Source organism: Natrix helvetica (assembly GCF_964273705.1).
Source record: "Natrix helvetica genome assembly, chromosome: 2".
Taxonomy (NCBI): domain Eukaryota; kingdom Metazoa; phylum Chordata; class Lepidosauria; order Squamata; family Natricidae; genus Natrix; species Natrix helvetica.
Window position 1 is genome coordinate 150,527,860 of NC_138552.1, and position 23,988 is coordinate 150,551,847.

At 39.4% G+C, this 23,988-nt stretch overlaps 1 protein-coding gene across 1 annotated transcript in view; it reads left to right on the forward strand.

Annotated features, from left to right (window-relative positions):
• Positions 1-23,988, forward strand: part of NOL10 (nucleolar protein 10) — a 42,778-nt gene that overhangs the window by 6,895 nt on the left and 11,895 nt on the right. The window contains exons 5-13 of the mRNA XM_081943245.1: positions 951-988; positions 4,772-4,908; positions 6,578-6,643; positions 7,447-7,507; positions 9,125-9,210; positions 9,369-9,447; positions 10,934-11,083; positions 15,188-15,254; positions 17,280-17,332. Of these exons, the coding sequence (XP_081799371.1) occupies positions 951-988; positions 4,772-4,908; positions 6,578-6,643; positions 7,447-7,507; positions 9,125-9,210; positions 9,369-9,447; positions 10,934-11,083; positions 15,188-15,254; positions 17,280-17,332 (737 nt within the window). The remainder of the gene's footprint in view (positions 1-950; positions 989-4,771; positions 4,909-6,577; positions 6,644-7,446; positions 7,508-9,124; positions 9,211-9,368; positions 9,448-10,933; positions 11,084-15,187; positions 15,255-17,279; positions 17,333-23,988) is intronic.

Sequence of the window (23,988 nt, forward strand, 5' to 3'; positions counted from 1 at the left end):
AGCAGGTAGCCTATAAGAGCTGTGAAAGTAACTTTGGAGAGAATCAGGCAAGTGTGATACGTAAATAAATCTTGCCATTGCTTCTCTTGGGCCCTTGATCCTAATGGGAGGGGTTGAAACCTCTTTACAATAGTAAGAACCTGGACTGAAACACAAGTTGCTGTTCTCCTTGTGAAGGACCTTGATTCAAGATGCGACAGTACCATGGATCAAAAGCCCAAGGGAGAAAAGTTTGGCTGAGAAGACAAATGGAGAGCTGTAATGGCCATGCCTGGTCCAGCTCTGGCACCTGACTCTGGCTGTAAGATCAGAGAGGGTTTGGCAGATAATGTAATTACCATATTTTTCGGACTATAAGACACAACTTTTTCCCTCAAAAAAGAGGCTGAAAATCTAGTTGCGTCTTGTACACTGAATAAAGCACTTTTTGCCTCCTGAAACCTCACCCCCTTCACCAAAATGGCCGTGCATAGCCTTTAGGAGGCTTTCAGAGTGCTCCTGGGTGCTGGGGAGGGTAGAAATGAGCGAAAAACAGGTCGTATTTTGCTCAATTCCACCTCCCCCCCCCCGAGCACTCTATAAGCCTCCTAAAGGCTATGCATGTCCTTTTTTTGACAAAAAATGGGCCTGTTTTCATGAAAAACAGCCCATTTTTTGCTCATTTTTGCCCCCCAGGAGCCCTCTACCAGCCTCCTAAAGGCTATTCATGTCCTTTTGGGGGGGGGGGGGGAAACGGGCCTGTTTTCACGATAAACTGGCTGTTTTTGGGAGGTCTGCAGAGTGCAAAAACTTTTTTTTAATTTGCCTCTTCAAAATCTTGGGGTGTCTTATACTCCGATGCGTCTTATACTCCAAAAAATACAGTACGTTTTGAGAAAATGGGTAATGCATGAAGTGGAATAGTTGCTACATATGATTGACTGCTATTTGTAATCTTTTCATCTCCCCAGTGGTCACATTTGATATTTTATCAGATGATTACTCAAAGGTATGTCAACTTTTAATTTTTTAATTATATGTGTAAATAGTAAATTTGGGACTACAGTTAAAACAATATTATGGCTTAGTTTGCTGTTTGAACCTTTTCTCTTCTTTTGCTCAATTATGTCCTAGTCCTATTCTTGGTGTCTGCCTGGAGAGGTCTCTCCAGTAATCTTGGCAAGGTTTTTCAGATGTGGTTTGTCTTTGTCTACTTCCCAGGGTTGAGGGAGAGGGAGTGGCTCAAGGTCACCCATATTGGCTTTGTGTCCAAGGTGGGACTAGAACTCAAGGGCTCCCGGTTCCAACCACTACACCTACTTGGCTCTAGTATATGTGTATGTGAAGCTAATAAAGTAAAACTCATAATGCATTGTTTGTAACTCCTGCCATATACCTTTACAAAAGAAACAACTAAATTGAACTAATGTCCCTCTTTGTATCTTCTCTGTTTCTGAAACAGGCTTCACATGCTTCATAGGATGTAGACAGCCTGCCTTTTATCTTGTCATAGAATCATAAGGTCAGAGAGGAGGGGGGGGGTCTTCTAGTCCAACTCCCTGCCCAGAGGAGATATCCTCAACCACCCCCAGATAAGGAGCTGCTTGAGGAGCATCAGTTTTGTCCTTGCTGTGACTCAGTGAGAAAAAGCACTCCCTGGATATGCATTGGTCCACCTTGACAGAGATGAGCCAGGGTCTGATCTGCCTCAGGGGACTGCAGTGCAAACAGTAGCCACTGTGAGCAGGGAGAAGCTGTTTGTTTGCAGAAATAGAGCCCCTTTGTTTCAGTCTGGTACGGCTTCAAAAAAAAGCCCTGCTTAACTATTCCTGGACCAAATCATCCTTTCAAAGATTTACATAGCCCCAGTAACACAGGTTTTTCCTGTGTGCTGCTTGGAGAGTCCAAGCATGGGTTAACACAGTCTAACTGCCCTAGGACTGAGTGAGTTTTTCTTGACCACGCCTCCCTTTGCCTCGTGTAGACCAGTTTAAAAACTCAGTCCGCCCGTTAGGACTGTGACTGGGGAGCTCCTCTGTTATAGACACCATATTTATACCTTATCCATCACTTTCTTCTTCTCTCCTCCCCACCTCCTTTCTTCCCTCTGTCGTCCTTCTCTACTTCCCCTCCTCTCTCCTTCTTCTCTCTCCCCTTTCCACTCCTTCTTTCCTCCTCCCCCCCCTTGCCCTCTCCTATCCCTCTCTTCTTCCCTTACCTCTCTCCTCTACTTCACACTCTTCACCTCATTTATTTGGTGTATTTCAGCTTCTGAGCGAGTTCCATTTTATGTTGATGGTATTTATAATTCCTTTTCAATATAAATATTTAATTTTAACATATATCTTCCTCCTTTTTTAAAAGAGAAAAAAAGTATACATATATAGTCACTGTGCTTTTAAACACACACACACACACACACACACACACACACACACACACACACCAGCCTAATTTTGGCCGAGATGTAGACCTGGTTACAATTCACAGATATTCTCATCATTATATTTATATAATTATGCATCCTTACACGCCCTTACTTTGTGATTTTGTCTTTAAATCTCAATAGTTTCCCATTGTAAGTATATTTCATGTTCCCTCTCCATTTTTCCATATCTTGGTTTAAGTTACCCTTAATTGTCTATAAATAGCAATCCTTACTGTTCAATGTTCATTACAATTCCCTTAATCTACTATATAGAATAACAAGCAGTACACATCTCACTTGGTTCATCATCTTAGAAGTTCTATATATGTCCATATTTTGTATATTTTAACCCATGCTTAATTGCCGTTATATTATCATATTCAATCAATTAGCAACTCAGTTTAATTATGTATAAAAGTGAATCACAAACCTCTACTTTACAATCTCCTCAAATCAGTTTCATATTTGTCCATATTTCATATATTTTAATCTTTATTTAATTATCTTTCCATTATCATATTCAATCAGTTAGCAACTCAATTTTATTGTCATATTTAGGAGTAAACCCCTAAAGCTTTATATTTTCCTATATAACAATTTCTAGTTGTCTGATTTTTTCCTAGTAAGTCTTTTGTCCCACTTCTCTATTCCTGTCTTCTCCCTTTTCTTTGTTTGGACATGTCCATCCTCTTCAATTTTCCCCAAGCCACCGTCAAATAAATCTTTTATATTTCCCTATGTTAAGGTGTAACCTCTTTCTTCAGTTTTCCTTATGCCACTGTCACCCTCCGAAACATATTTTGTCTGCTTTTTATTTCCTTTTGTTGGGACACATCCCTCCTTTTCAGTTTTCCCTATACCACTGCCAAACCCAATGGAGTTTTTTGTCTGCTTTTTATTTTTCACCGTTTCTACACCTTCATTACCCCTCCCCCTTCTTCCCTTCTTCTTTAAATACCTGTTTCTCTGAATTCAGAATTCTATTTAGGCTTGATTTTAATGATTTATGTATATTTTTTATAATTTCACGTAGTTCTTCAAATTCCCACCTTTCCATCATGTCCAGTTCCAAAATTACAGTTAATTATACAGTTCTTATTTCAGAGTTCTGGTCCACCTTAAATTTAGCTAATTCAGCTGCTGTGGAGAAGAGTGATGGGAGCCATCTTGGTCTTTTGTTCTTCCTTAATATCCAGTTCCAAAATTGCAGTTAGTTATACAGATCTTATTTCGAAGTTCTGGACCACCTTAAATTTAGCTAATTCAACTAATGTGAAAATGGAAGAGAAGCTGGAGCCATCTTGATCTTTTGCAGAAAAGAAAAAGAAAAAAACTTCACATTTTCCCAGTTCTTGATTTTGTTATTATTTTTTTCCTTGCTACCTTCCACCTCTCATTGATTATAGTTGCTCAAAATATATTAATTGGAACAAACTTACATACCTGGTATTTTTCTCTTCACCTCCTGCTTTTCCAAGTTCTGATTTATAGCAGTTGGTTAATTAAAACTTCCCACACGGGCAAGATTAGGTTATCAGCTATCCGTGAGAAAATAGTGCTTTTTCTTGATTTTTCTTCCTGGTTGCATTCCACCTCTCATTAATTGCAGTTGCTTAAGATATATTAGTTGGAAGAAATTCGGACAAAGTAAATCACCTCAGAATGTTTGGCTTCTATTTCAAATCTAAAACCAAATTTAGAGTTTGTATTTGAGTGGGTTTGTCACTTCTCTGCTTTCTCCCTTTCTGTCTGAATTGTTTCAAACAGATGGCTTTTTTTGGGGGTAGTGTTTCAACCCTCCATTTTCCCTTTCTTTTGCCAAAATCCAGACTGTCTATTAATATTATTTGTACTCTCAAGATTCTTTGCCTTTTCCAAATTTGATTTATGACTGTCGGTTACATGAATCTTCTTACCTGTCTTTCACCTTGTCCTCACACTCCTGTTCAGTTGCTTTGGCTGGAAGCCAGCTTCTTGTGCAGCCATGTTATCATGCTGCTGCCCCTGCTCCGATTCAGAGGGCAAATCTCCGACCTGCGAGGGACCTGTTGCCTCTTCCTGGGTCTAATGAGACGCTGTCCCTTCTTCACCCCTCCTCCACGGGGATTCTGATCCAAAAGGATCTCGGAATAGGTTTATCAGACAGAGTTCATGTGAGGCTCTTGAGAATTCACCCCCCCCCCCCCACGTCTATTCAGCTGGAGAACTTCCGGTTGACTCCCCAGTAACACAGTTTTTTGAATGACAAATTCTTTGTTTTAAACAACTGTTGGTTTTTTTTTGTTTCAATGATGCTTTGTAAGAATATCACTTGGGAGAAGTAATCCTCCTCTCCAATGTAGTTTTGTGCCTTGTGTTTTTCAGATTGTTTTCTTGCACAACGACAGATATGTGGAATTTCATTCACAACATGGTCGTTATTACAGGACAAGAATACCAAAATTTGGAAGAGATTTCTCCTATCATTATCCATCCTGTGACTTATACTTTGTAGGAGCGAGGTATTTCTGGTGTTTCAATTCATTATTAAATTCTACTGTTATTTTTAAATATGGGAAATAGTTGTTTTTTTCTTAAAAATTCATTTTCTTTCTCTTCCTGAGTAAAGTGAAAATTATTTAATAAGCATTTCTATATAAACAATAAGCACAATTGTTGCAGTACTTTTTCAGAAATCAAATAGTTTTCTAAATATATTTGTGGATATTTCAATTTCATGAATAACTGAGAATCTAAATCAGAGGTGGGCTGCTGCCAGTTCAGCCTGGATTGGGCGAACCAATAGTAGCAGCGGCGGGGGGCTCCACCCACCAGAAGCCTCATGTGTGAGGGAGCACGCCCAAACCAGTAGTAAAAAAATTAGCAACCCATAAATTCATTTTTAAAAGTTTTGTAAAAGAACTGCAAAAATCATAACTCAAAATCTTGGAATATTAAATGACATTTTAAAAAGCTTTTTTAATGTTTAATAACAACTTTGAAACATAATCCAGTCCTTTCCACGGAAATGTAAGAATTGTCAGCCTTTGAGATTGGCAAGGTCAAGAAACAGGCCCTGTTGAGATTACTGAAATATTCCTTACTCTTGTATGAGAGAATTACAAAATCTTGAGTTACTTTTTCATGCTTTTTTGTTACTCAAAATTAAGTAATCATTCTTGAAAATCCCTCCTTAATAGAGTGCTCATTCCTCCCCTTTTACCAAGGCCAGGCCTACATTCTTTCCATACAATAAAACATTTTTTCCCTGACTTGTTATAAAAAAGGAGAAAGTGGAATTATATTCAGAATTCACACTGAAGTTACATTTTTTTCCCATTGACATTTGGTGAGAAATATGTAAATCTACCAGTACCTCTGCACACGGTAGAGAGTCTGGGGCAGAATTTCAGAGTAGCTATGAGCAGGTGGTCTTAATGGTTCTTTGGGTGACACGATTTAGTTTTTGACTCTCAAATAGCAACGCCTAAAAACCTTTATTATACAGTATATCTATATATGTTTATATTTACAATTATATATTTATAATTTTTATATTTATTATGTATTATTTTAAACTCCCCTTCAAGGCAAACTGATCTCCCCTTAACTTCACAAACAGGTCCATGTCATTTTTGTTTAAAAAATTACATAAGTAATTTGTGCAGTACTGGGATTTTTGTCACTCACCCAGTGTTTTCAGATTTGTCGATCTAGATGTTCCTGATACCTAAAAAGTAGTTCACAAGCAACTGCCAAAAATTACTAGAAAGGGAAGTACGCAGACCCAGTGTCCTTAAAGTTGCGGATTGTGGTTTGAGCAGGATGGTTGAGCCCTTGTCTCCAAGATCCTACCATAAACTTGCTGTCTTGCTGTCTTCTTATGATGAACGGCTCCGTGGAGCACTTGAGGGCTATCTCAAGTTCTCTTCCTGTCCAGAGAGATCTACATCTACCAGTATCTCTGTATACTGGAGAGAGTCTGGGGAAGAATTTCAGAGTAGCTATGAGCAAGTTGTCTTAATGGTTCTTTGGGTGATAGGAGTCTTACTCACTGGCTCTTCATTCCACTTTAACTTTAGCAGAGCTGTTTTTAAATCATCCTTTCTTGTCTGCATGATTTTTTTTTCTCTTTCTTTATAAGACTCAGGAATCAAAAGCAAAGTGAGTGTGTTATCTTTCTTATTACAGTTCTCAAATATACAGGCTAAATCTGGAACAAGGAAGGTATTTGAATTCTCTACAAACAGATGCTTCGTAAGTATATCTTCTGCTTTTTAATCTAATAATCTTTTTCCAGTAGATGGAGCCAAACTATATAAGATATGTCTGTGAAAACACTATAGATGGATCCCAAGCTGATTTCTAAACAATCTGGTGTTGGTATATGTCTGTGTCTGTGTCTGTGTCTTTGTGTCTCTACATATACATACTACCACTATATATCTACAATGTAAATGTTGAACATTATTCATGATCAGCATTTGCTCACTACACTAATTCTAAAATCAGCTGAATAGTCCAGCAAAAGCAGAAGGAATCTTTCTGCCTGCAGCCCTCACTTTCTTTTTAGCTTTGGTATTTGCCTGCCACAGGTTGTAAAATAAGCCTTGATTCACTATGCTAACATAGCTTCTTATTACATTTGAACTAGGAATAATAATTAAGTGCTGAGGGTTTGCTCCTCCCTGAGAAGAATTACCTTTAAAATATACATATCCCCCTGGTTTATATCCAGGTTATAAAGCATTTGTTTAAATCACCTGCAGATTGGGCCAGGATGACCTGTTAAGAATTAAGACATTTCTATTTGAGATACTTTATGGGAAAAGCAAATCTTTGTTTCTTCTGTGATAATTTCTGGTTTTGTATTTATATTACTATTCATATTTTACCTCAGAAATAAAATACAGTAATTCGAATGCAAGCCACTGAATTCAATTTGTCCTAACAATTTTTGCTTTCTATATATTTTGATTGGTTTTAATGTCTCCAACAAATAGATCCTTGAAGATTTTATTCCCTGTCTGTGTTAAATACCTATTTCTTTTGTTTTCTAGAGAGAATCATGTGTGCGACATAAATCCTGTACATGGTTTATTTGCCACTGGGACAATTGAGGTAAGCGAGTTTAAAGTTAGCAGTGTGCTCATTCTCCGGACAGGGTTAAATTTTTTGGTCAGAACAGCATCACTCACACAAAAATGGGAGATAGTAGAAGATGTAAAGAAACAATAAACTTTCTAGAAATATATTTTTAAAAAATCATCTCTAAATTTGTAATGGAAAATGATAGCAGGGGAATCTCTATACATGTTATTTAATACTGAACAGAGGACGTCGATTTTTGGAAATATGAAAAGATCACTGAGAAATGGAAAAATGTATCCTGGAAAAAGATATTGCTGGCAGTTCTTTTGTTTGATATGTTTTGGCTCGAGGCACTTGACTAGAAAAAGTTAAATAATAATTAACAGTTATTTGAAGCTTCAGTTCTATATCCCTTTATCTGTTCTTTTATCTAAGAGTTGATAGGCATAGTTCTATTAAATTCAACAAGGTTTATTCCTGAGTAGGCCTGAATCCACACTGCCAGAAATCCAGACAATCTGCAACTTCTAGACCTTTCTAATTATTGACCTACTGCTTTCACAACGTTCTTCTCTAGAACAAGTTTGAATAATAGTTATCCATTAATGTTGGATCCTAGGCTGTCCTCTTGAGGAGTCAACAGACCAGCCCCTGTTTCATGGCTGTTGGAACCTTCCTTTCCTCAAGGAAGTGTTGACCACTGCTTAGATTCAGCTGCTTATCCTTATTCAGCTGGCCATTATGAACAGCCATGCGAGGCAGGGTCTGCATTTGGCAGTTACCATAATCAAAAACCCTCTTCCACTTCCAGAAGTTCAAAATACCTCCTATGTAATACAAGAAGTCCTCTACTTACAACCATTCATGTAGCAGCTGCTCAAACTTATAGCTGTACTGAAAAAAGTGACTTACAACCAGTTCTTGTGCTTATGACTATTGTAGCATTCCTTACAGTCATGTGATCAAAATTTGGGTGTTTAGCAACCAGCATTGTATTTACAATGGTTGCAGCATCTTGGGGTCATTTGATCACCATTTGCAACCTCCCCAGAAGGCTGCCAACAAGCAACATGGTGGGGGTGCTGGGAGCTGGATTTGCTTAGTGACCACCTGATTCACTTAACAGCTGCAGTGATTGGCAGAAAAAGTCAGAAAATAGGGGTAGACTTATTTAACAACTGCCTTGCTTAGAAATGAATTATATTCCTAATTGTGGTTAGAATTCGAAGAATACTTATGATGCTAGATATTGCCTCTTATCATCTTATGGGGTTCTATCCAGCTTCAACTTGGAGTGATCAAACAATTTTACCAATTAAATGCCCAATCACAATTTATACTAACTGGTTCTTATGGTCCCTTCTTCCCTAAGAGAGCTCAGGTACTCCAAATAATTCAACTGGCTGATGTTCTGCAGAAACTCTGTATTATTCTGCCTTTGGAATCTCCTGAGTTGTTCAGAATTGGGGGAAATCATGTCAAATTTGAATGCAGCAAAATATTAAAACTGGAGGAATAAATGTTCATTATTCCAAAGACCCCTTGAATAGTAATTCAGTGATTTCTGTACAAAGCAGATTGGAAAGCTGGTGAACCGTGGTGAATTATTCAGAATACTGAGTGGCATTTTTCTTTGTGTTTTCTCAGGGAAAGGTGGAATGCTGGGATCCTAGAGTGAGAAATCGAGTTGGAATACTGGATTGTGCTTTAAACAGCGTGACGGCCGATCAGGAGTATGGACATTTCTTGATACTCTTTTTAAATATTTCTCCAGTGTCATATTTCTAACAAAAATTATATGCTGTCAGATGCAGATTTGGGGTGATCAGCCTGAGTTCAGATTATGATGACCTTTACTGCATTTGAATGAAATGTATTTGGATTTCCCCAGGGTAGGTGGCCTGCCCGCTATTTCCGCCCTGAAGTTTGATGGAAGCTTGAAGATGGCTGTCGGAACGTCTACAGGGCAGGTATACTGGACACCTTCTTATTGCAATCCTCAAGGGCTGTCATGCAAATTTTCTTGCTGACTGTGGTGAGATAGCTTCCACCTGTTTGGCCTTCTAGAACCGTGATGGCGAACCTATAGCACGGGTGCCCAAAGTGGCATGCGGAGCCATGTCACCTGGCACATGTGGCGTTACCCATTCCTCTTCCGGGTTTCTGGCGCGCATGTGCACGTGACGATCAGCTGGCATTTATGTGTATAGCAGTGACGGAAACTGGAAGAGCTGGTCTTCCATTTTCTGGCGTGAGCATGCATGCTGGCCAGCTGATCAGTGTGGGCGCATGCATGGCAGTAACTGGAAGACTTGCTGGCCAGCGGCATGTGTGCACCAGAAACTGGAAAATCATTTTCCAGCGCGTGCATGCCCCCTGGGCAGCTTCTCTTTCTGGCTGCAGCCCAGACAAGCACAAGCTCCCTTTTCAGCACCTGGTGCTGCCTGTGGGCGCGCTCCCTTTTCGGCACTGAGTGCCAAAAAGGTTTGCCATCACTGTTCTAGAAGGACATTAAAACCTGGCTTTGGTGGTTTGGGGTTCTGACAGGGCTGCTCTATGTGGAGGGTGGCTGATGGACTAAGGGAAGATGCCACTTTCATCGTTCTTGCCTTTTGTTGCTTAGTCTTTGTACCCAATGTTTTTAATATTTTAATATTTATGATTTTAATTCTAAGCCACCCAGTCACTTTGCAGAGAGAGGCGCGTGGCATATAAAATGAATGAATGTAGGGATGTTAATTCGATAAGGTGAGCTTGTGAAGAGAACGTGGTGCTGGGAAATATTTTAATTCAGATTGCTTAATTCAAGTCTTAAGTCCAAGACACTTGTGGGTTCTTCAGAAGGATTAGTTGATGTGTTGCATGTTAAGTTGGGTTGTTGATAAGAGCTTCTTATGGTGCTTTCCTGCAAAAACAACTTCAAACAATCAAACAAAACCAGACTGAATGGTAGTCTAATTATAATTATTAGTATAATTCATAGGCCAGAGGATTATTGTGCATATGATTATTGTGATAGCACCTCTAAAGTTTTACAGGGTAAATAAAACCCTGCTCTTGAATATAATGAGGTTACTGTAGCCCAACCAAACTAACGGCTGGATGATACAACAGGACCACACATTCCTGTATTTTGCACCGTAGAAATAGAGATTTGTCAACCATACAGGGGATGAGGGTTGAGCTAGTCTGCAGCAGCTCCACAGCGTTTTAATAAAAGTATGTTATGCTAAATAAAATAATGCTGAATGCTGCTTGATTTGCAGACCAATACTATGAATTATTTTAAGAGATTTTGTAACTTAAAAATCCATGGGGTGGATTTGCAGAATACTCAGTAAACTGAAATACCTTTTTTATTTTTCTCAATTTGAAAATATAAATGATATCTTAGATTTGTACCTGTGTTAAACAATACCTGACCGTAAAAAATGACCTATCTTTTCTGGGTACCAGGTGATACTTTATGATCTTCGGTCGAGTAATCCATTAATAATGAAGGATCACCAATACGGTCTACCAGTCAAATCAATCCAGTTCCACAATGCATTGGATCTGATTATTTCTGCTGATTCACGAATTATAAAACTATGGAACCAGGACACGGTAAGGATAATGATTCATGTCTTCTCTCTGAGCACCTTCTACTTTCTACTGTTATAGCTAAACCATAAATAGTGTGTTTACTTTTGTCAGTGCCCCATTCGAGATAAGAATTGTGTTTTATTGATTTGTATTTAGTGTGCTGGGTAAATCATAATGGTAACTCTGTTTAGTTAAGTGGAAGTGCTTCAGTTCGTCAAGAAAAATGTGTTTGCATGTCTTGGATTTTGCAAAAACTGAAAGTCCTATTGGTATTGCTACAATCCCCAAATGCTTAATTTGTGGGATGAGCCATATTTCGTATTGTCCTTCTAATTCTACAAGGTCAGGTGTGGGAATGATACAACCACTGATCATCTCTCCTTCTAGTCTTCCTGCTCATTAGTCAACCATAGGGCATCTCTCCTCCCCAACTCTCTGCTGTCACAGATGTCCAGAATGACCTTTCTCTTGACAGAATAATAGACAAACATCAACCACTGAGACACCAAAGCGCCCAGTATTCAAATCTATATATAAAAGCCAAGTATCACTCACTCATCATGAAATCTCCAGAACCGTAAAGCATACAAACTTGAAATTTGGCACTTATGTTCCACAGGTGGTACAGCCAGTTCTGACAGGTTCTGGAGAACCGGTAGCAAAATTTTTGAGAGTGGGGAAGGAATGGGGATTTTGCAGTATCCCCTGCCACGCCCACATAACTGGTAGTAAAAAAAATTGAATCCCACCACTGGTATGTGCTATGAAGTTCTACTCCCCCTCCCCACCTGAAAAGGACTTTGTTCCAACTGCCAGTTGCCTCACATTCCATTACCTCAGTTCACACTGGCAGACATTCCACTACTTCACTCAGGAGTGGTCTGGGGCTCCTTACAGTACTAAACGTCGGTACCTCACCAACATGTCTATGCCTTCTACCTATGGAACTGCTTCTGGACTCAAGGCAGCAGAGCAATATTCCCTCATGTGTTTCAATCACGGATCGCCACTGAGCCAACGGATTGAACTGGAGTGAACTGGATGTCTCCTGCATTGCCCGATCACATAGTTTCGTCATGAAGCACGGGTATCCAGCTAGTGTATTTATACAATCATAAAATAAGATTTGGTCATTGCTTTAAATAGGATTGACCAAACCCTGGGCAAACACCATTACCCATTTCAGTAAATGGAACTTTAAGAGAGCAGATGCTTTTCTCCCTACGGTTCTTGTGCTTCTCAGTGAGTCTCCAAATGAGAAGGTCTTCTTGTTACAAAGCAGATCTAATTATTCGTGCCTCTGCCTCATCTGCTTCCTGATCACCTCTGATTGTGTGTCATTAGACAAAAGAGGAAGGTGTTAAGGTAGGAAGCAGCTTCATGCACTTTCGCCTGGTGCTGGAAAGGATCTCATTTTTTGTTTTCAGAGATGAGGTTGGAGGAAAACCTTTTTCTTAATGATTAAGAAAGCAGCAGCAGAAGTGGGTGAGGTTCCAGAATTAAACGAGGGAAAGGATTGTACCTAGAAGCAAAATGAAACTATTAAAGAGACAAGTGAAGAAGGAAGAATCCACAAGGGGAGCGGAAAAAAAATCCTATTTCAGAGTCAGACTATTCATATCCTTTGTTTATTTAGCTGACACATCCTGGATTCAGTGAAAACTAAGGTTAAGATGGTTACCTTTTACCCTACTCTTAGTCTAATCTCCACACCTCTGGCCTCTGGGGAGCTATTCTAGTACAACTATTTCACTTTCCAGATGTCCACATGCTCCAGAATTCTCAGCAGGGGTCTGGCTGAAATTGTAACCTGGTTTCAACCTATATAATTAGGTGTGGTGCTAAGTTGCTTGGAGGATCGCATCTCCTCACTGGAGTTGGCCTGGCCTCTTTGATCATGCTGGGAGAAACAGCTGGTTGTCTCTCATCCTTAGAAACCAGGGGTCCAGAGTGTGGAAGAATTGCTTTTCAGGGAGATAGGACTACTGTATTTTTTTGGAGTATGAGACACACTGGAGTATATGACACACCAAGATTTTGAAGAGGCAAATAAAAAAAAAGTTTTTGCACTCTGCAGACCTTCCAAAAATGGCCCGTTTTTCATCAAAATAAAAGGGCATGCATAGCCTTTAGGAGGCTTATAGAGTGCTCCTGGGGGCTGGGGGGAAAGGAGCAAAAAAAACAGCTGAGGCTTTTGGTTTTTTTTGCCCTCCCTAGTCCCCAGGAGCACGGCCATTTTTCAAAGGGGGCAGGGTTTCGGGAGGCCAAAAATGCTGTATCCACTGAAGATTTTCACCCTCTTTTTTGAGGGAAAAAGTGCATCTTATACTCCGAAAAATATGGTAGCCCTTTCATTGGAGTTTTCTCTATTTCTGACATTGCCTGCCTTCTGAAAAAAGCTGAAGGCTCAGTTTTTCTTGAAGAGTTTGGAGGGTCTGATGCCATATGTTGTCTCTGAGTTTTAATTATTTTATGTTTTTATATTGTACATTTATATCGCACATTTTGTGAGCTGCCAAGAAGCCTGTGACTCCACCGCACAGGCTAAATTTGATTGATATTAATCAAAGAAGCCCATATTTGAAGGCTACCAGCTTAGGAAGATATATCCATACAAAGGGACCTTCTGTGAAAGAACCAGAAATGTGGACACCTTTTTCCCAGCTTACCACAATTCTCTTTTGCCATAGCTCTGACTTTACACAATATTATCCCAGTGTTCTGATCCCAGCATGTGGTGGAACAAAAAGAATTTAACATTTCACTTGTCTCGGGGGGTGAGGGAGTTGTTTTTATGGTAGAGAGGAAAGGGGCTGAGGCTTCCTCAAACAACTTGCGGTAATTAATACAATGTATTGCTCTCTTTAAAGCAGAAGGGCTTCTTTCCACTTTCATACCTCTACACATACACTCACTTCTAAATTAAATCTGGTTCTGGCCAAACATCTTTTTCCTCTACATGAAAATGTTGGAATAGATTGTGGAAAATATTACAGTGGAATGGAAAATCCACATACTTCCCCTGGAAAGGGAGAAAATACTTTCTTTGAAGGCCCAGAAAAACTATGTTCATACACACTGGATGAAAAGTGTAGGGAAATGGCTGTTCCAGCAGGCAGATAGGAATTCTGGATTGGCAAATGTTTGCTTGCAATACTCTGTTTAATTAACACTTACTGAAGGAAGACGTGTATGAGACTTGCTGGTGTGTTTTCGTGTTAAAATCTTCAGCGTCCATGTCCTCAAAATGCTTGCCAATTTCTTGTTTTTGCAATCCACCACCTGAAAAATACCAGAAGAGTAATTTCCTTTCTCTGTAATCATTATTTGCTTTCTTCATACCTACAATGCAATTGTCTGATTGACCTCCAAATTCTTTGGAAGTAGGTGGAATTGGCTGCCAAGGAATGTGGAGTGCCTAAATGGCTACAGAATCTGCCTTCAAATAATAGAACATGGAGCTTGCTACGAGCATCATGATCACAAGCATAAAGAAAGAGGACCTTGTGCCTCTATTATGGATTATCTACTGAACTAGAAATACTAGAAGACACATTGTGGAAGTGAAGAGCTATGTGCTATAGAGAAGAGCTTGTTGGCAATAAAGATGAGTCTAGTTTAGCCAGAGCTAAGAAATCCTTCCTTTTTCTGAAGAAGAGATTTTGATGATGGCCATTTAAATCACTAGAATTGGACTGGACTGTGCCATTTGACAATTTGACTAGTCTTATAATTTGGTGCATGCTGTTTATTAAAAGGAAATGTAATTTGGACATGGAAATTTGCTGCTAGATGTTCTTTGCATGGTTCAAGTAGCAACTTGATGGACGGACGGACAGAAATATGGCTCTCCATAGCATAGTGGAATTCAAGACTTTGAACCAATTCCTTCTTGAAATAGGAATGAAATTGTTCTATTTAATTGCAGGCACCTCCAGATTAATATTAGCAACATGAAGGCAATAATAGTATTTCTGCAGATAATAAGATTTATTGTCTGAATAATTTTTTTATTTAATTTATATGCCATCCATCTCACTGTCCAAAGAATCCTCTTTCTGTAGTATGAAATTCGTTACTTCCTTTGTGTGCTTTTATTAAGAATTATGTGACTTTATTTTTCAGGGGAAAATATTCACCTCTATAGAACCTGAACATAATATTAATGATGTTTGTCTGTACCCCAATTCAGGTAAAGTACAAAATAATCTTTCCTGGCAGCCCAATGTTAGATAATGTCTTGAGAATTTGGAAGGAGGTGACCTTTTTCACTTTTCCTCTGACAGTATTTAACAACTGAAACATCTGTTGACCATTTCAAAATTCTTAAAGAGTTTTCAACAGCATTAGAGCACTTTCGCTCTCACAGGCTATCACGTTTCTCACCTTAGCCATTTTAAAATATGTGAATTTCAACTCTCAGAATACCACAGCCAGCCATGCTGGCTAAAGAATTCTGGGAGTTGAAGTCCACCCACCTTATTGATGCCAAGGGTGAGAAGCACTGTACTGTATATTAAATCCTCCATGAGGATTGGATAGAGAACAGGTTGTGATTTCCTAAAAATCAAGGGGTTAGGAGTTTGAGATTTAAAGATAGACATATACTTTGTAATTATTCTTCATGGAGGTTTTTAATCAGTTCATTTCTCAATTCCAAAATCTTCATCTCTTATTGAAAATGTTGTCATGTTAGAACTGGGTCATTTTATTCCCCCATTACAAAATTTCACTGTGGAATGTGTATGATGTCTTAACAATGTCTCCATAGATTCTCTTTTACTAATGTGATTATCCAAAACAGACAGGATTTTTAAAAAAATGTTTGAGCATGATGCCTTCCTAATTGATTACTGAATCAGTCTGAAAGTTTGAAGCTTGCAGTTTGATGGGCATCTAACTGTAAAAGTGTTTTATAATGTCATATCCTTATAGTGCTTCTCTGGAAGTACTCTTCCACTGTCATATAGAAAAGGCCCCTTCACGGCATGAGTACACATTTATCCCTGGTTAATGAATTGTTCTGAATTTAAGTTTATATTGTGATTTTTCCTACTGAATTAATCAAGGAGCCCATTATATTCTTTTTGATGTCAAAAGGGGAGGGGAAGCAACTTTATTTGGTGCCTGTTATCTTTTGAATGGGAAAATAAAAATACAAGGCCTGTCTGCCTTAAATAGAGTATCCCTTGAGCTCCATTCATATGTTCTGAAAGTCCTCGTGCCGTAGTTAAGCCTCCCCTCCCTCCCCTCCAAAGTCACTCAGACAATCTTGGCTTCCTGCTGGAAGCTGCACACAGTTGTATACATGTTGATTTTCACGGGAGCCAGGATCCTGCCGATTTGTCACACTAAATCTGTAACTCTGCAGGAAGTTGATACCATTTGATGGGATTGGCAGAGTTTAATTTGAGTGCTTACAGGAAGCTATGGATTTTTACTGCAATGTATAGAAGTTATTATGGATGGTCATGTTTGAAAATTCTTTGTAATCGCTGTAGTTCGATTAGTGTTCTCATTTTATATTATTAACTTTCTTGCCCAGGAGTAAGGAGGGTGGAAACATGAAAAGAAATGTTGGATATTTAAAAAAAACAAAAACAAAAACCTTAATTCCTGCAAATATTGTCTTATTTCCATCTGGCTAGAGGATGACACTTCCTTCCCCCATGTTCAAGGATTAAGCTAGAGATATTAATTAGAACATATCTCTTACTATTGTTAGAAATCAACTATATGGGATAATGCAAAAATCCAGATTTATTCTAAGTGTCTTGGTTGTTAGAATCTGGTTCTCAGTATAATATCCCAGATAAAAAATAATGGACATTGCTGACAATTAAAGTTAAACAAGACCTCTCCAATATTATCAGTATTATACAACAATTTCTTCTTTGTCAAATATCAGTGTTGGTCTGAGTTACGTTTTACTCTTAATTAATCTGCAAGTGTATTTAATTAAGTGCAAAGTAGATGTTGAAAGATGGGAGAAAAGGTAATTACTTCTGGTTGCTTTTTTGTTAAACATTCTTCTGTCTGAGTTAGAGTTGCTGCTATATCAGTGGACCTGTTAATTTCTTTTTGAAAATGACTTTGGACTGTGTGATATTTCAGCTTTATTCCCACCAATAATCTTAATTCAAGATCCTCAAATTTTAAAATGGAGGAAAAGTTCTGCATTTGAAATCAACAATCTTAATTTTTTTTTGATTCATAGGAATGCTGTTCACAGCCAATGAGGCCCCTAAAATGAACATCTATTACATTCCAGTAAGTAACATGGGTTGTTAAGTGATCTTTGGTGTTTTGTCCCTGGACATGATAGAATAGACCTGTACTGTTTGTATTTAGAAGGGATGTGGTGGCTCAGTGGCTAAGACGCTGAGCTTGTTGATCAGAAAGGTCGGCAGTTTGGCAGTTCAAATCCTAGCGCTGCGTAACAGAGTGAGCTCCCGTTACTTGTCCCAGCTTCTGCCAACCTAGCAGTTCGAAAGCATGTAAAAATGCAAATAGAAAAATAGGAACCTTTGGTAGGAAGGTAAACAGCATTCCGTGCACCTTCAGCGTTTAGCCATGCCAGTCACATGACCACAGAGACATCTTCGGACAGCGCTGGCTCTTTGGCTTTGAAACGGAGATGAGCACCGCCTCCTAGAGTCGGGAACGACTAGCACATATGTGCGAGGGGAACCTTTACCTTTGTATTTAATTCAATTACAAGGGTTACTGTACATATTTCAATGCATGAGTCACAGTGCTATTGAAAAAGAAACAGCAGTAGTTCTTCATGCCTACTTTTTATTCCCGTCCCGTTGAAGTTACAGCGTTTACTTTATTTCATTGAAGTTATCTTTTCATGATGGCAGTACCTCCATCTAAGCAAGGCGGTATTTAGTTTGTACTGCAAGGGGAAATCACTAGAAGATCCCGGAGCTGCACTTAGACTGGGAGATTGAGGATAGCTTATTGGATCCTGTGGGGAAATAGTTGAAAAATGTAAGATTTGTTTCTGTTTGACATCCCTCTTTTCACAGTGATCTGGTGATACCACTACCAAATCATTTGGGGGGTTGGTTATCTGAGGGACCACCTATCTTAAATTGTTTCTGTCATCCAATATTTTCAGAAGACTGGATGTGCTCCAGGTCTCCTGCATTAAAGATTGTCATTGTGTGGGTCAAAGGAAATGTGTCCTTTGGGGATGGGGGCAGCAACAGAAGAGACACATTATTCCTTTGGGAATAATATTCTCCCCCCCTGCCCGAGCTACAAAAGGTTACCCTTATCCTGGGTTCCAGAAAGTCACTAAAACCTGCTTTGTTCCCAGGTCTGGGATTAATATAAAGGGTGGGTAGGTTGTCCTATTTTTATTCTTGTGTTTTAATCCAGGCTGCCTTAATAAATTTAAGTAAATAAAAGCAAGCAATTTTGCCTCAGCATTTTGAATTAAGACAGCCAATAAGGCTGAAGAAAGGCCCAGGTTGATTTTAGATTATGTGTGTAAGTGATGTGTGACCATCACTTATATCAAAGGAATTTCACTCTCATCTCTTCTACCCTATACATGTTCCAAATTCTGTTCAGATGGGCCTCTTACACTTTTGATAAGGGTGTTGGGAGCAAGCTGTCATTAGAAGCAACCTGTTCCCATGAATACATTGCTTTTTCATAAATAGAATGTGGCTAGGATCTAATATCATCCTTAGATATTAGGATAATAACTCAGATCCCCTCCAGGCTATATGGGGAAAAATTGCCATGGAATTGTGGACTTGTACTTGAATGCTAAATAAAGCATTTATTTGATGGGGCAGAGAAGCTTGTGATGCTATAAAAGAGAATTCTGTGCTTTGACTTTCAGCTGTTGCACTCTAGTTCTGCATCTCTTCTTAGACTTGTTTATAGCACAAAATTATTTGCAAAAATTGCTATAATCACATGAAATTAACTGGTAATTTCCCTTGATTTCCACTTCTTATATGTGGAACACTGTGGACAAAGCTTGTCAATGAGACTTTCTCTCTTACGCTGTCACAGTGAAATGAAAAATAGTTGATCATCAGATGCCAATGTGGTGTTATAACTGTAGAAGTAGCACTAAATAAAATTTAAAAAATAGATTTGAAAAGAACACACTTGTTAGTTTATTTGTGGATTACACACACACCCAGCATTAACTGTTTCCCTAGAAAACTCATCTTCTCTTTCCTGGGTCGTCTTTTGATAATGTAGTGAAATACTGTGATTCATCTGCCAATATTTTTTTAAGTACAATCTGCCAGACAATTGTTGAGTCTCCACAAAACAGGAAACGTGGGCTTCCTATCTGTTTTTGGATAAGTACTTACAACCTAAAAAGTAGCACGTTGGGCTTATTCACAACAAAGGAAATCCTCTACTTCCCATCATAACATGTTGCCTCAAAGGAAATGCGCGTGTGTGGGCATAGGTGCGGAAACCATCCCATGTGCGACTCTCAGGAAGTAATTTTGTGGCCATCCTGTAGAATCTTTTAACACATTTGGATCTCTGTGTCGGGTGTGGGGGGAGACCCTATGGGCCTGATAAGCAGCTGGATAAGCAGATGTGAAAGTCAGATACTTCAGTTAAAGAGCGGTTGTAGATTGTGGACCAAGGTGGGTCTGGATGGGAGGGGGGCATTTCTGAGAGCATAAAATGTTCTGCGAAGGGAAATGCTTTAGGTAGCACGTTGTGGGTTGCACTTCACAACATAGGCTGGACTAAAACAAAGAAGAAAGTAGAGTGAGGGGAAACATAACTGTGATTTAATTGAATTATTTTACTAAATTATACTGACTAGTTAACATGATTATTCTTCGTTGAATTAGGAATTTCCCCACCTCCAACTCATAGAAAGTTAATGTTGATTGGCAGGATGGGGAGGGAGCCTAGAGGTGGGTATCAAGGCTATTGAGGGCTGCATGTGGCCTTCAGCACAATGGGTGCCAGGACCCCACCCGCCCATAGGGGAAACGGTTATGGGGAAAATAGAGAGTTGCGGGCAAGTGACCCCCACCAGGAGAGAAGGCTTTGGGGAAGGAAGTGGGGGAGTCATGAACCGCACCCAAACCCACTTTTGGGATTTCTGTTCAGTGATCCCGGATTTTGCACGCACGCTTTAAAATTTTGAGGGGGGTAGAAATAGGAGTGGTACGATTTACTTCCCAAATCTGACACACCATTTGAATAGGTTGGAAACTGGGCATGAAGAAGATGTGGTATTTATATTATTAGATAGAGCTTCAGTTGATGAATATTGCCTGTGCAGAGAGAAGACCACATCATTAGTAATACAAGAAGGTTCATACCAGAACTTGGCTTGACATGTGTTTTCTATTATTTCATTTAAAATACAAATGTGTTCAGTTCTTCATCCTGCCCCATCTGTTGTAACATCCTTATTTTAAATGTGCAGTTTTATCCTGAAACAGAATAGGAAGCTCTGCAGAGAAGTGAAAACAGACACCACTTTAGTAGTTAGAGGTGGCACAGTGGTTAGAGTGCAGTACTTCAGGCTACTTCAGCTGACTGCTAGCTGCAGTTCAGCAGTTCAAATCTCACCAGCTCAAGGTTCACTCAGCCTTCCATCCTTCCGTGGTGGGTAAAATGAGGACCCAGATTGTTGGCTGCAATAGGTTGACTCTGTAAACCGCTTAGAGAGGGTTGTAAAAGCACTGTGAAACGGTATGTATAAGTCTATGTGCTATTGCTAAATGCTATTAAGTGCAATGCAGCTTTGGGATTCCTATCACATTTGGTTTAAATAGAATCCCTCTGGTCAGAAAAATCTTAGCTGTATTGGAACAGGGGAGCCAAAAAAAATAGATGTGACTTGCTATTTTATGGTCCTAGATTTGGAAAGAACAAAAGAGAGCCTATTCACTACGAGGAGTATAGTACTCACTGTGTCATGAAAAGTCCTTGAGCTGATGCAATTATACCCGCACCTCTCTCTTTTAGAAACTACAAAGGGCATCGGGTAGTTATACTTAGTGAGAAGGGCAGATATTAATTGTTGAATAACCAAAGGATGCTTTCATGATAGCTCCTTTCTATTACGAATATGAAGTCTAATTATGTGACATATCATTGTTTGGCCAGAAGGCCATTTAAGTAGTCCATTTCTGCTATTTTACAAAGTCATTGTAGACTTAGGAACAGGAAGGATATTTGGAAATTATAAGGCAACTGTTTTTGCATTCAAACTTTTAGGAAAAACGGGTGTACTCCTTCAATACAATCCCTCTTTCCAAAGCTTGGAAAATCTAGGAGAAGACGCTTTCCCCAAATTGATGGACTAGTATGCCTGTCAAATAATAAAGATCACTTTTGAGTTTACTTACACAAGATATTTTTTGACCAGAAGATGGAGAAGCAATGTGTGTTTTGTTTGGCTGTTCTTGTTCTGGAAACAATCCTGATCTCCTCCTCTATCATAATTAGATTCTACTGACCTTCCCCTCAGTTCTCTGATAGCTGGCTATTGTGGAGAAATGTGCAGCAGGATGGTTGTGGAGTAGTACCAGAACGTGTTCGAATCTTTAGATTTGTCTGTAATCCAACAGTACCTTGGCCCACTTCATCAAAATCCAATTAATAGAAAAGAAATTCTGCTTAAACAAACCAGCCCAAATAGTATAATCATCCCTTATTTGATTGTACTGACTAATATTTACTGCCTTAGTAGAAATGTATGTGAAGCCCTGAGATAATCATCTCTCTTAAGGGAGTACATGGAGCTACATTTTGGAATGATCAAGTCACAATCCTGCCCAGAACCCAGCTGAAATGTGTCATAATCTAAGTTGAGCTGAGTTGAAGCAGTTTCTATAAAGAAGAGTGAACCAAAATACCTCGAAGCTGATGTTAAGGATTGATCAATAGGTGTAGGAGACATTAGATTGAAGTTATCATTGCCAAAAGAGGTGGCACCAGGTGTTTTTCCCCCCCAACAAAGGCAGTGAATGTTGGCTCAGTGTGCTCACTAAAAGCTTTTGACATTACCTTCTTTCGTTGTTTATTTAACCAGACTCTCTTGATCTCTTAATGAGGCTTAGATGAAAGTCACATCACATTGTAGGTCACAGCATTGCCAGATTATGAATGTTCTAAATTTCCATGTAATTTCTTTCACCACTGTATGTGTGAACAACCTTGCCATTTGTTCCCTCTTACAATACAGATGACTCAAACTGTATTAAATATCTGGCCTAGAAATGAGCCAAGGTTCAGAATAAGGGATAAGGCTGATCTTGCCACAGGGTTACTCAAGGAGTCACATAGCTATCTTTGGCCACCTAAAGGGAAGAGACATAATTTTTAAAAAGGGGCACAGCAAGAAGGAAACAAGTGAAAATTATTTCTGGCAGAGCTGTCTTGTTGTTTGGAGTTCTCGTGGGTTCTTTTCCTTGGGGCAACTTGCTCACAAGACTAAGCAAGTATATCCCCAATCCTCATAGTGATTAACAATGCCTGAGAGGAAAGAAATCAAAACAAAACAATACTGCATTCAGTTCTGGTGGCCACGATGTAAAAAAGACGTGGAGACTCTAGAAAGAGTGCAGAGAAGAGCAACGAAGATGATTAGGGGACTGGAGACTAAAACATATGAAGAACGGTTGCAGGAACTGGGTATGTCTAGCTTAAGAGAAAGAAGGACTAGGGGAGACATGATAGCAGTGTTCCAATATCTCAGGGGTTGCCACAAAGAAGAGGGAGTCAAACTATTTTCCAAGGCACCTGAGGGTACAACAAGAAGCAATGGGTGGAAACTAATCAAGGAGAGAAGCAACTTAGAACTGAGGAGAAATTTCCTGACAGTTAGAACAGTTAATCAGTGGAACAGCTTGCCTCCAGAAGTTGTGAATGCCCCAACACTGGAAGTCTTTAAGAAGATGTTGGATAGCCATCTGTCTGAAACGGTGTAGGGTTTCCTGCCTAGGCAGGGGGTTGGACTAGAAGACCTCCAAGGTCCCTTCCAACTCTACTATTGTATTGTATTGTAAGATGTTGAAGGATGACACATAAAGCACAATGCTGAATTGGTCTGGATTGTTGATGATGTTAGAAATCCCTGGGCTGGTTAACATATAACATTAGCACAGAAATATAATAATGCAGATTATACTTCATTCGGGCAGCATCTTGCAGCAGGACATCCATGGAGAAAAATTGCTTGTCCATGGGAAGATCTGGAGGATGCAATATTTTAAAGATTGTGCTCATAATCTCCACACCGCTGTTCTAGAAAGAGTTTCATTATGGCCCTCTGACTTTCTGTTGGATTTGTAGTGCAGCCTTCCCAGGGCATTGCAGTGCAACTCCCAGCATGGTGTGTGTGACCACAAGATTTGGAGAAGGCTGCTCTGATAGCCCACTTGGTGGGGTTGTAAAGGCCAGCAATGGATTCACCTTCAAAGCTCTGGTGACCTAAAAGAAAAGCAAAAGCTTTATTTTCTGTTGTTTTCCTCCTTTCCTTTGAATTTCTTTTTGAAGAAAAGGACGCAAAAGCAGGGACCAAAAAGGATGGTCAGTCATGAAGAAGAATAGAGGTTCTTTCATCGTTGTGTAGAACAGAACATTTTAGTTAGTGCTGAAACTCTCTTTTTCTTCAGCTGTTTAAAATCCAGTAGCTCTTTTCTTCTTTGCTTCTGATTTCATAGAGGAGAGGAAGAGAAACATGGAATGACTGCTGGGCAGCAGGTTGGGGTTGGATCTGGCAGTGTAATCAGCAATAGTACTAGCACTTAGACTTATATATTGCCTCACAGTGCTTTTACAGCCCTCTCTAGGGGGTTTACAGTGTCAGCCTATTGCCCCCCAAAATCTGGGTCCTCACCTCGGAAGGATGGAAGGCCGAGTCAACCTGGAGCCAGTGAGATTTGAACTGCTGAATGCAGCTAGCA